We start from the raw sequence: 14122 nt of genomic DNA, 5'->3' as shown, positions 1-14122 counted from the left end.
CTTTTAAAGTCGATTGAGAAAATTTCAGCTTTTATAAAAAAAACTAAAACTATGGAAAAGAAAAATGCATGAAGACGGAGGCAAAGAATGTTTCCCCTTGTTGCAACAGTTTTTAACCTCCAACGGAGTTGATTTCTCTCGAGGTATGAAATCCATTTTTGAAGAACACTTATCACAGCTTATTACCTGGTTTGAGAAATATTTTCAAAATGATAATATCGATAAATTTGCATGGATTCAAGATCCATTAAATGCAGTGCTCCATCTGAATTTACTGCTGCAGAAGAAGAGAATCTTTTCGAGTTGTCTTGCGACAATACATCGAAAACAAAATTTAGCAGCATGGAATTAACTGAATTTTCGATATCAGTAAAAGATGAATATCCCCTTCTGAGTAAAAAAGCTCAGCGAATTTTAATTCCATTTGCAACTTCTTACTTGTGCGAAGCTGGATTTTCGGCGGTCGCTGTGATAAAAACTAAGTATCGCGCAAAAATCAATGTGGAGAAGGAAATGAGAGTGGCTGTGTCCAGTTTGATTCCAAAATTTGAGAAAATGTGCGGTGATCAACAGGCTCATCCATCCCACTAATGATAATTAGTTGAATTTGTTCAATTACTTTTTATTGTGATCTTAAATACGTGTTTTATTTATTTTTACCTAACCCTTTAATTAAAAAAAATTATTCGCTATTTTGCAAAGTGTACTTGTTAGAATTTGACATGGGCACCTTGGAAAAACCTGGATGAAGCAAGGGCACCAAGAATCGAAAAAGTTTGGGAACCACTAGACTATGTATTGGTTGATATAATTTACCATATATAACATATAATTGTAGCATTTTGAACAGCTTTTCTCTTGCACCTTCTCATGTGCCTCTAGATTGAAATTCATATATAGATCCACGATGTTATATTTCCATGATTTCTTAACTAAAATCTGAACTTGACAAATTTTTCTCAGTATCTTTTCAAGTATCTTGCATAAGATTACCTGAAACTCTTACATTCAGTTTGATTTCTGATTTTAAAGACAGCTGCTAAGAGAGAACTACTCCAATTATCCAGAATTTAAAATTTAACCTTGTGATCAAGACTTCTGAATTATACAATGTAGCCATGAAAACTTTGATAAATCCATATTTGAGCATTTCTAGCTGAATTTTCCAATATGACAGATCATTAATTTTTATTAGAAATCTGTCATATAGTTAACAGATCACCAATGAAATGTATTACTCTGCATTTTTCATTTATCTCATAATGCTATTTATTACTTTTATACTTTACATTAAATAAATTTGAAATTATGCATTCATTTTGGACACTTTATACATAATATTATTTGTAAACATTAAATTACATGATATATCCACAGTAATTAACTTTAATGAAATGAAAGTACAGATATTTCATACTGAAAATAACAGTATAGATAAATGTGTAAAAATCCATACACTTCTAAATATACTGCATCTATATGTCACATGTCACTCTTAATAAAGGTGCAGTACTCTGTACAATATCATACCATTCCAAAAAAAAAAAAAAAAAAACTGATTATATATACATACACACACACACACACACACATTATTATTTATTGTATACTAGTAAATAAACATTATTATTATTATTATTATTATTACTAATGTTAATGCTAATAAGTATTACTATTATTAACACTGGATATCCATTCAGTCAAAGGATCATCCTGGGAGGTTCCTCTGTCACCCACACAATCTATCATACCCATGCTTTAAATACATTCACATTCTCTACAGTCACCACACTCTCAAGTATTACATTCAATCATTCACTATTCTCTATGCAAAAAAAAACCTGCTTCTTACAATTTTGCTTACACACTCCTTATATAGATTCCAGGAATGATCTCTTGTTCTCTCAACCATCTCCCACCATTCTATGAAAAATCTTTTCAACAATAATCTAATAAAAATCTCTTACCAATATGTCTCTGTCACACCACCCCTCCTATCCACTAGCAAACTGCATGTTCTCAATCTTCCTTCATACTCAGATTCCAGCGACCAGAAACCACCTTAGTTAATCATCTCTGAATCCTTTCAAATATATTTTAATCCTTTGAAAACCGATGAGCAAATCTGTGACAGTAGTCTATATGTGGTCTAATGAGGGCTTTGTAGAATGTAATCTCCTTAACTTCTAGAAGTCAGTGTCCTCTGATTGCAGAATCTGCTACGCTGTTCTCACAATTTTAGAAACATGTCCATGTCCTTTAAGCTTCAGCCGCTTATTATCCATCATTGCACCCAGATCACTTATTTCCACCACCACCTCTTCCTAGAAAATATTCTCAGAGATGTATACGCTGCACTTCATTTTTGTTTTTGAATTTTAAAATCTTACACTTTGCAACAAAGAACTGGCATCCCCCACTCTCATATCCATTCAAGTCCTCCTGTAAGAAGGCCACAACATCTGTTCTACTGCTCACAGTTCTTACAAACTGCTTTTTTTATCATCAATAGCACTACTCCTCCCCCCCCTTTTTTTTTCTTTTCTATCATCATGAAAAACATAATATCCCCATCTGTATTCCTGTGAGGATGTTGCCATCATCCATCCATATCTCAGTTATTCCAACAATTTTGGGGTGAATGAAACTCAATTAATGCAATAATTTCTGATACTTCTGGCATTTGTACACAAACATAATCTGATTATTAGAGGTGTGGCAAATGAGAGGATGCACATGGTTCTGAATCTATAACAAATTCCACTAATATCACTTCTTAGATAGGACGCCTCCGTGCCTTCCCTTAGGCTATCCCACTCCTTTTGTTGTCTATCGATTCTTGTACTTCATCTTCCAGCATCAACTTTCCCCATCAACTTCTGACCCCCCCCCCCACCCAATTACCTGTCTGTCTTGCACTTCTGTTCTCTCACTACACTCACATTTCCATTCATAAGTAAATCTTCCATCTCTTCTACCTTACTCTTCTGCTCTTTCACATTGCTTCTTACTTGCTCAGATCCATTCTCTGTAATTATTACTCTCACTTCCAGCAACAGTCTCTCCATATGATGTATATCAAACCCATTCAATTGCAGTCCACCATTTTTATACAGTTCCATTTGTCTCTCAAATGCATTCCACATATTCAATTGTGCTCCTTTCTCTTCACACTAACATATCACTCAGAATCTTTACTCTTTGTCTCAACTCATCACTGTTATACCTGAGTAACACGCTAACTACCTGTACTACCACACTATTTTTTATTCTCCTCAACAACATTCATTCTTACATTCTCCTTGTTTCCAACCAAGTCACTGTTACTACTACCAACTCTTTTGCTTTCTTACATCTCAATTCAATGCATCAATTGCTCTACTCATTCTACCTCAGGAAAACAAACCATGTGCATTCTCTCATTTGCCACACCTATAATAATCAGATCTCCATATCCCATTTGCAAGTCATTTGTTACCTCCATATACATTACTACCAATAATTGTCTGGACACCCCTATTATTTGAAGTTATGGAGCATTCCAGGTTTGTTAAATAACATAAAAACCAGTGTACAGATAGTAGGAAGGAGTATTTCATCGTGGCAGTTGAATACTGGTGGTAGGGCAACATGACTTGAACTCAGTGATTTTGATAGAGGTGTCATTGTGGGCTGTCACATTGGTAGCATGTCTATACATGCCATTGCCACTCAACTGGAGCATCCAAAATCAATGGTTGGTGATGTGATCAAAAAATTGAGACATTCTGGCATCACTAGTGCAGGAAAACACCAGGGTGGCTGCCAAAAATGACTGACGGACGGAGGATGTTAAAATGGGTGGCATGTAAAAACCAGCTACAATTGGCACAAACCATTTGTTATTAGTTCCAGAGCTCTAGTAACACTGTTGTGAGCACTAATACTGTATAAAAAGAACTCCATTTATTGGTTTACAGAGAAGAGCAGCAGCAAACAAGTCAGACATCACAACAATGAACAAGGTGGCTCGAGTGTGTGAACGGGATAATTCACCAGTAGAAAACAGTACTACGTCAATTTATCTGTTTCCAGTCTGATAGCAGGGTGTGGGTGTGGAGGCAGCCTGGTGAACGCATGTTACCAGAGTGTGTTGTACTCACAGTAAAGTTTGGTGGTGGTGGAGGAGTAATGGTGTGGGGTGCATTCAGCTGGTTTGGAGTGGGACCACTGGTTGCTGTCTGTAGTTCCATGAAGGCAGCTCAGTGCCTTGATATTCAGAATAATCAGGTGCTGCCTACAGTGTCGAATTTTTATGGAACAGACCAGTGTTACTATCAAGACGACAATGCCCCATGCTAAGAAACTGCAGCTGTTATGGAATGGTATGAAGAGATAGATGTTAAACAACTGCTCTGGCCTGTGCAGAGTCCTAACCTCAATCCCATTGAACACCTGTGGGATGAATTGGAGCAGCGATTGAGATACAGAGCAGTAAGTCAATGATCTGTCACTGAACTCAATGCTGCTTTGATGGAGGAATGGAGACAAATTCCACCTGATGTCTATCACACATTGATGGAAAGCCTCCTTCCTACATCACCTCCTACACACTGGTGTAGGAGGGGAGGTGATGTAGGAAGGAGGCTTGCATTCTTTTTCATATGTTTTCTTAATAGTAGCAAACTCTTTATTGGCACCACTTTTGATTACTGCTCTATGTTCTCTCCTCTGATTCAAAGAAGCCTAATAATCCATCAGCATATCACACTTCTTACACATTCACTCTTGGTTATCTTTCTTATTCAACCTCTCCACATCCACAACATCTCATGTATAAATATTATATTCAGCACTGTACCATTCTCAAAAAATCCACACCATTCACTTTCTTTGTCTTTTTGTGTTGATCTACACAAGATAATAATATAATAAATTTAGTTTAATCCTTTATCCAAGTGGAGCAAACAAAGTTTGCGCCTGAAAGTATCTTCAGGACTGGGGTAAGGTGGTGCAACACCGGCACGACTCCTGGCAAAGGTGGAGCAAGCTACTACCACTCCTATCTCAGTATCTCCCATAATGCAAAACACATCTCCTTGCAGATATGTCTAATGTTATGCATTAAGGGATCACTAAGGAATCTAACCAAGAGAAAAATAAACTTTCAACATCTTTCTCTAAATCCAGAGTAATTTATTAAAAAGGTGGCACACCATTTGGCAACTCCTATAGGTAGAGATGACTTTGCTAATGCTTCTGGCTGGTATCTCCACTTGGGCCTGGCTCCCACTGAAGAGACCTCAATAAAGGTCGAAACTAGTCTGGATAGTGGCCCTTCCCTTAATGCATAATATTAGACATATCCACAAGGAGATGTGTTTTGCATTATGGGAGATACTGAGATAGGAGTGATGTTAGCTTGCTACCTTTGCAATGAGTTGTCCAGTGTTGTACCACCTTACCCCAGTCCTGAAGATACTTTCAGGCGCAAATTTTGTTTGCTCACACTTGGATAAAGGATTAAACTAAATTTATTATATTCTAACCAAGTGAAAAATAAACTTTCAACATGACCTACACAACTTTCTCCCTCTCGCAGCCCTTACAACAATGAACATATGCTCATTTTTAACTACATTATTTATGCATATTCATAAACCACACATAATTCAAGACAATAATCAGATAAATCAAGAATTTGAGTATTAAGATTTTCAGTGGCATGCAAATCTTTCACAAATTCAACTATTAATCATCAGATAACAGAAAATTAAAAAATATGGCAAAATGATATACCTGCTCAGCAGCAAAAACTCTCCCTTGATACTTATTTATTATTGTATACTTTGAGCTCTCACAATCTTCAAACCAAGCAACAGGTGTATGGAAATCACGTGGATTTGCTAAGCCATTGGCTCCTATACATGCCAAAAAAAATTTTAAATAAATATTAATATATACATAAAAGAAATTTAAATCTAAATGATTGCTAAAGAAAGAGCCAACAAAAGGCTTCATTTCATCATCATCAAATTCCTGATATGTACCCTCGAAAGGTGTACAGGATATGATAGTACTGCATGAAAAAACTTACACCATTACTAACTTCCTATCCACAATTTTCCTCCAAATCAATCTGTTACCTGTCAAGATTTCAACATTATTAGAGCTTATATTTCTATCTTCTAAGAAACTTTTTACTGTATCAATCCATCTATATCTTGGTCTTCCTCTGGTTCTTTTTTCTGCCAACCTGGCAAAGAACACATGTTTTGCTAATCTTTCCCCACCCATTCTGTTTAAATGACCATACCACCTGAGATTAGCTCGGCTAACACATTTCTGGATGCGAACAATATTAAGTTCTTTCCAAATATCCTCATTTTTAATATGACATTGCCACTAATGCCATCCGTTCATCCTTCTAATCTTTCTCAGGACTCTCATACCCGTGGTCTCTAATCATCTTGTAAAGACTTGTATCTTTGGTCAAATGTTTTATTTCTAACCCAGCTCTCAGATCCATAAGTTAAAATTGGTTTGAACAGTCTCCTGTATACAGCTAATTTAGTATTTTGACTAATTTCTCTCTTATTCCATATAAATTTATTCAGTTGACTTCCTACCATACCAGCTTTGTTAATTCTGTTGTCTATTTCCATATTTAATTTACCATCTTCACTAAAAATCGTGTCTATAGGGGTTCTCCATTCAAAATGCAGTTATATTTTCAATGCTTCTGTCTATTTTCATTGTATTTGTCTTGTTATTGCTGAACTTCATACCAAATATATTACGACAGTTATTTAATTTAGTCACAGAATCTTGCAGACTTGTAGCAGATTTATTTACAAATATATCATCATCTGCATAGTCCAACATTAAGTAAATAGAGTAAAGAGCTGAGATTAACATCTCCAATTTTGATAACAGGTTGAATACCACTTTCCTTTATAATGTGATCCATACAGATAATGAATAACTGGGGGGGGGGGATGTACATCCTTGTCTGACACCAGATTTAACATAAAACCACCTTCCTGTATATTTCCTTCAATTCTAACTGCTGACTTACAACTCAAATAAAAACTAAGTATTGCTTGATATAATGCTCCATTGACACTATACAACTGTAGCACTTTGAACAGCTTCTCTCTTGGCACTCTGTCGCAATGCCTTTTCCAGTTCTACAAAACTTAAATACAGATCTTTTTTATATTCCCACAATTTCTCAATTATTTGTTGTAATGTGAAAATTTGATCCTGACAGCCTCTATTTGGCCTGAATCCAGCTTGTTCTTCACCCAGCTTTCCTTCCACCATCGTTCTCAAATGTTTCTCAAGTAGACTTCAATAAATCTTACCAGGAACACTCAGAAGAGAAATACCTCTGTAATTCTCACATTCAGTTTATTTTCCCTTTTTATATATGGATAATACGAGAACTCTACTCCAATGATCTGGCATTTGGCATTCGTCCCTCTGTCCAGGCTTTCTGAACTATGCAGTGCAGCCACTGTAAGACTTTTATACCTCCATACTTGAGCATTTCTGATTGAATATCATCTACTCTGGCTTTTAATGGCTTTTTTACTTCAAGTATAGATATGTATTTTTGATTGCATGTCTGTTGAGTGTTTTTTATTACTGTGCTGTCATCACTGCTTGTTTCATTTAGCAATTTTTCAAAGTAATTACTCCATACGTCAAGGATATCTTTTTCTCCAGTTTTCATGGCACATTTATCATCTCTAATTCCTTTTACAGCACTCTTTCCTCCATTTCTGAGCATCTTCAACAACCTCAAGAATATCCTGCCACCTTCTCAATATTTATTTTCTGTGTTCTTACCAAAGTCTTCCCATGACTTTTGTTTAGCTAGTTTTACACAGCGTTTAACATTCTTACATTTGTCTTTGTATTCTCTAAGAGCACAAGCTGAGATATTTGCCAGGAACTTTTGATATGTTTTCTTCTTTTCCTTCACTGCCTCCTTAACTTCCTGTGTCCACCATGGAGTTCTGATTTTTCTATCCTTGCCGACAACCTCACCACATGCCTCTCTGGCTTAATCAATCAGTATTTTCTTCAGGGTGTGCCATTGAATCTCAAAGGTTTGGTTCCTTTTCTCAAACTATTCCATCTTTCCTCTAATAATATGTGTATTTTAGTCTACAGTTCATATATGAGAGCTGCTCAACTTTTATTCACTTTAAAATTTCTTACATGTTCTTCTTTTCAGTATGAAATTCAATTTTATCCTGGTCAAGACTAAATGTTAATCACTTCCATTCCATAGCATTCCTCTGTACACTCTAGTGTCCTGCACCAGTGGGAAAACATCACTATCAACAATAATGTAGCCAATGAGACTTTTCTTATTCCTTGCTTCTTCTCTCCATGTAAATTTGTACACATTTTTATGTTTCTTGTTGAGAGGCTTATACGCTGGTTGGACATGATAACTAATATTTAAGGAATTGACAGCATATACTGGAAATATAGATTAAATAAACTTTAATATACACTTTCCGATATTTCGGCAAACGTCATGTTGCCATCTTCTTGGGAACTTACTAAAAAGACACGTGCACACAAGTACTAATAACAGCAAATGAGACTGAAGCTAGGAAGCTAGCGTTTTCCTAAAGTCCTGATGGTGCCCCCTGGCGGGCTATATTGGTAGTTCTTGGCCTTTGGGCTGAAGTTCTTCTGATAAAAGTTTCCCAAATTTGGGGCAGTTTCATGCATCCAAATTTGTTGAGGTTTGGCATGTTCCTAAGGGCCGAGGCTGATTCCATGAATAGTCTTCCATATTTGAACTTGCTGCAGTGTATTACTGTGGCTTTCTTCCATCTTATTCTGTGGCGAGTATCCAGAGCGTGGTCTGCAAGCCCAGAGTGGCTGTACTGGTGAAATCGGATGTAATCCTTGTGTTCTGAGATTCTGATATTTGCTGTCCTGCCTGTTTGGCCAAAGTAGGACAGTTTACAGCTGCAAGGGACCTGGTATACACCAGGTAGGTCTAGGGGAAGTGGTTGGTCTTTGGTGGAGCGGATAAGGGATGCCAGTTTTCTGTGTGGTTTGTAACAAATGGTCAAGTCATGTTTTTTTAAGATTTTATTGATTTTTTCCGAGGTGCCTCTGATGTAGGGAATAGTGACAGATTTGGAGTAATCTTTTTTTGTGAAGGGGAGGGGGTGGTGGGTTGTGGATAACTGGGTTAAGTATTTTTTGGATTTTTTGGAGGGGGTAGCTGTTGGCTGAGAAAGTGTCACGGATGTGATTTAGTTCAGTGGTTAGGGTTTGATCATTAGAACAGATTATTTTTGCCCTGTTGAATAATGTTTTAATAACTCCATATTGTTGTGAGGGGGGGGGGATTGTTGGTGAATGTATCTGCCTGTATGGGTGGGTTTTCTATAAACTGAGAAAACCAAGGTTCCATCAGGTTGGCGGGTGACTAGTGTGTCTAGGAAGGGGAGGTTATTGTTTTCCTCTTTTTCCAGGGTGAATTTGATTCTAGGGTGTTGGTTGTTCAAGTGTGTTAGGAAAAATACACAAAGAAAATGTGCCATTACGTCCGATAGTGGATGGCATTGATTCCCCCACTTACAAACTAGCCAAGCATCTAGCCAAAGCGCTATCACACTATACTGGCAATACACCATCACACATAAAAAACTCAGCCCACTTCAAAGCCAGTATAGAAAACCTTACACTCCAACATAATGACATAATGGTCAGTTTTGATGTCTCCTCCCTATTCACTAATGTCCCCCTCAAAGAAACCTTAGAGCTAATCCAAGCTAAATTTCCTCCCGATATCTCAGCCCTATTTCAGTTTACAATGAACTCAGGCTATTTCGTTTGGCAGGAAAAATTCTACAAACAGATAGAAGGGACAGCCATGGGTTCACCACTTTCCCCACCCCTGGCCAACTTCTTCATGGAGATGTTTGAAGAGAAAGCCTTAAACTCAGCCCCACAAAAACCTACCATATGGCTGCGCTACGTTGATGATGTTTTCGCTATTTGGCCACATGGCCCGGATTCACTCCTCTCCTTCCTAACACACTTGAACAACCAACACCCTAGAATCAAATTCACCCTGGAAAAAGAGGAAAACAATAACCTCCCCTTCCTAGACACACTCGTCACCCGCCAACCTGATGGAACCTTAGTTTTCTCAGTTTATAGAAAACCCACCCATACAGGCAGATACATTCACCAACAATCCCCCCCCCTCACAACAATATGGAGTTATTAAAACATTATTCAACAGGGCAAAAATAATCTGTTCTAATGATCAAGCCCTAACCACTGAACTAAATCACATCCGTGACACTTTCTCAGCCAACGGCTACCCCCTCCAAAAAATCCAAAAAATACTTAACCCAGTTATCCACAACCCACCACCCCCTCCCCTTCACAAAAAAGATTACTCCAAATCCGTCACTATTCCCTACATCAGAGGCACCTCGGAAAAAATCAATCCCCCCCCTCACAACAATATGGAGTTATTAAAACATTATTCAACAGGGCAAAAATAATCTGTTCTAATGATCAAGCCCTAACCACTGAACTAAATCACATCCGTGACACTTTCTCAGCCAACGGCTACCCCCTCCAAAAAATCCAAAAAATACTTAACCCAGTTATCCACAACCCACCACCCCCTCCCCTTCACAAAAAAGATTACTCCAAATCCGTCACTATTCCCTACATCAGAGGCACCTCGGAAAAAATCAATAAAATCTTAAAAAAACATGACTTGACCATTTGTTACAAACCACACAGAAAACTGGCATCCCTTATCCGCTCCACCAAAGACCAACCACTTCCCCTAGACCTACCTGGTGTATACCAGGTCCCTTGCAGCTGTAAACTGTCCTACTTTGGCCAAACAGGCAGGACAGCAAATATCAGAATCTCAGAACACAAGGATTACATCCGATTTCACCAGTACAGCCACTCTGGGCTTGCAGACTACGCTCTGGATACTCGCCACAGAATAAGATGGAAGAAAGCCACAGTAATACACCGCAGCAAGTTCAAATATGAAAGACTATTCATGGAATCAGCCTCGGCCCTTAAGAACATGCCAAACCTCAACAAATTTGGATGCATGAAACTGTCCCAAATTTGGGAAACTTTTATCAGAAGAACTTCAGCCCAAAGGCCAAGAACTACCAATATAGCCCGCCAGGGGGCACCATCAGGACTATAGGAAAACGCTAGCTTCCTAGCTTCAGTCTCATTTGCTGTTATTAGTACTTGTGTGCACGTGTCTTTTTAGTAAGTTCCCAAGAAGATGGCAACGTGACGTTCGCCGAAATATCGGAAAGTGTATATTAAAGTTTATTTAATCTATATTTCCAGTATACGCTGTCAATTCCTTAAATATTAGTTAACATTTTTATGTTGGAACATTGTGTTAGTAATAACCAGTCCATGTCCTGAGCAGAAATCCAACAGGTATTTGCCATTATTATTAGCTTTGCTCTCTTCTCCAAATTTTTCCAAAATATTTTTGTATGTCTGCTATTTAAATCCCCAACAAGGACCAGCTTTTCCTTTTTCGTTGATAGTTGCATTCTCTAAAGTCTCAAAAAATTACTCCACTTCTACCTTAGCAGAACCTTCTTTGGGACCATAAACTCAAATAATTCTCATTGTCCAATTTCTCATTCTGATATTTGCCCACATCACTCTACTTGATATTGCTTGCCATTCAAGAAGATTAGCTTCATATTTTGTGTTCAACACTACAGCTACACCTTCTTTTCCCTGATTGTCATTACCTGAATATAACATTTTGTATTTATGGCTCAGAAAAATCTCATCAGATTTTGTCATTTTTGTTTCAGTCATCCCCATTATGTCGATCTGGTACTTATCCAATTCTCTAGTTAGCTCCTCTTTGCCATTCAGGCTTCTTATGTTGATTGTACCAATCTTGAACTCTGGTGATGAGTTGGGGTGTCTTTTAGGATTTGTTCAGGTAGCTGACTTTTTGCTGTTTGCCCTGGTTCCCTAGAGAAAACAATAGGGGCTTTGTTTAACTGGGCAACACCCCAGCCAGCATGGTATTCTCTCATGCTGTACCATCATTTTTATATTTTGGTTTAAGCCAATAAGAATACAATTTGGTCGGCTAAATCCTAAATTGCCAGCCCATCCTCGTTTGTTCAGTATCCAGGTAGATGCCTAATAAGTTGCACCACGAGAAGGTGAGGATTGGGCATTAGGTCAGAAGCCTTGGTCAGTTCTCTGCATTCCTTTAAAGGTGATGTGTAGGTCTCCTCTCAGTTATACAACTTTGACCCCTAAGCACCCCAGGCTTCATTTCAGTGATGTAAAATTATATAGGCAAAGTAGATATTAAATCCAGCATTATTTCAAAGTCTAATGTTTGTAGAAACTATGAAAATTTTGTAAGTTGACCTGAGAGAGCTTACGAGAATACAATCCTCGGTATCCTCGAATTAACTTAGCTTGGACTACTTAAAAGACATGGGTGCTGCTCAAGCATCCATATATTTGCCTCTTATTAGTCCATTTGATGAAAATTTCATTGGCCTGACAGCTGCTTAGAACTGAATGGTTCTCTTCTGAGACCAGTATATAAGCAAAGGGTCTGCTTCAAAAACTAGGCTATCTAGTTTTTGAAGCAGACCCTTTACTTATATACTGGTCTCTGAAGAGAACGAACCAGTTTGAAACAGATGTCAGACGAGTGAAATCTTTATCAAATGGACTAATAAAAGGCAAACATACGGATGCATGGGCTGCCTGTCTTTTAAGTAGTCCAAGCTAAGGCAACTTAGGATACAAAGGATTGTATTCTCGTAAGCTCTGAGGTCAACTTACAAAATTTTCACAGTTTCTACAAACATTCGACTTTGAAATAATGTTGGATTTAATATCCACTTTACCTATGTAATTAAATCTAAACATTTTTCATTCGTGTGTCATTTATAATAATCATATATGTAATGCTAAATAACATTAAGAATTTTCAATTGAAGAAGAACGAGTTAGCTGATCTCTTATGAAAGTAGCAGGATTTTTCTCACATCAACTCAGGTTTTAGCCAGTAATTAACAAAACATGCCAACAAGCATGAAAATTTTAACTCTTTAACTGAGGTTTTTAATTTACAGGTAAATCGACCAGGAATATGTAAAATTCTTCTTCTTAAGCAGCACTCCAATTCTGGAGGTTAGCAATCATGGTATGCCAAAGTATCTGTATCTCTAATATATCATAATTAAACACTGGCAGTAGTACTGTAAACTGGGTCCACAATTAAGGCATGACAGGATAGTATTCTGTTTGTAGATATGATTGTTCATTCAAAGGGCCAGTTTGCCTGTTTTGAGATGAAAAAATCCGAGCTTCTGGGAGAAAAACCCAGAGGAAAAGGAATTTAGTCAGCCTCCATATGAGGCTGACTAAATTCCTTTTGATTGAAAGCCTTTATAAACATTCTTCGCATCATACACATGATTCAAACCCACATCTTTATAACAAAAAGACTCTATTGAAACCAACTAAACTACAAATGCTATATACATGCAATTAACAGAAAAAAAATACTATTACAAAAATAATATTGCAGTATGGCATGATGTACGATAATGAAATATGTAGATGTGTTATGTGGATGATAGATTATATATATGTAGATGGTGGAATATGTAATACAGAATGGTTTTGTAGTGTGGAGCACCTTCTCCCAATAAGTTAATAAAAATTAAAGCAGGAGCAGGCTTGTAGAAATTGTTATTTACATTTTCTTCTTATTATTATTATTATCATCATCGTAAATACCCCATGGAGTGAAGAACTCATCTAGGAGGTGCCTTTTGTCATTACACACAGATCATCATACCGTGCCTCAAACCCATTCAAATTATCTGCAGACACCATGCTCTCAGGCAATGCATTCCAATCATTCATAACTCTCTATTCAAAAAACCTACTTCTCATTCCCTTCCTCACACCCTCCTTATACAGCTTCCAGGAATGACCTCTTGTTCTTTCCCAATCTCCTACCATTTTATGAAAAACCTCTTCAATGTTAATCCTATAACTCCTTAAAAACTTGTATGTCTCTATCATATCACACCTCTTT

At 37.3% G+C, this 14122-nt stretch overlaps 1 protein-coding gene across 3 annotated transcripts in view; it reads right to left on the bottom strand.

Annotated features, from left to right (window-relative positions):
* Window positions 1-14122, bottom strand: part of hgo (homogentisate 1,2-dioxygenase) — a 455401-nt gene that overhangs the window by 163112 nt on the left and 278167 nt on the right. For all 3 annotated transcript variants that reach the window (XM_090395872.1, XM_090395871.1, XM_090395870.1), the window contains exon 10: window positions 5779-5900. In XM_090395872.1, coding sequence (XP_090251998.1) covers window positions 5779-5900 — 122 coding nt within the window. The remainder of the gene's footprint in view (window positions 1-5778; window positions 5901-14122) is intronic.

Source organism: Typopeltis vanoorti, chromosome 7, assembly GCF_054136105.1.
Source record: "Typopeltis vanoorti isolate ZY-2024b chromosome 7, IOZ_Tvanoo_1.0, whole genome shotgun sequence".
Classification (NCBI taxonomy): Eukaryota; Metazoa; Arthropoda; class Arachnida; order Uropygi; family Thelyphonidae; genus Typopeltis; species Typopeltis vanoorti.
The sequence above is the reverse complement of the archived record's forward strand: the minus strand, read 5'-3'. Positions and strand labels throughout refer to the sequence as shown.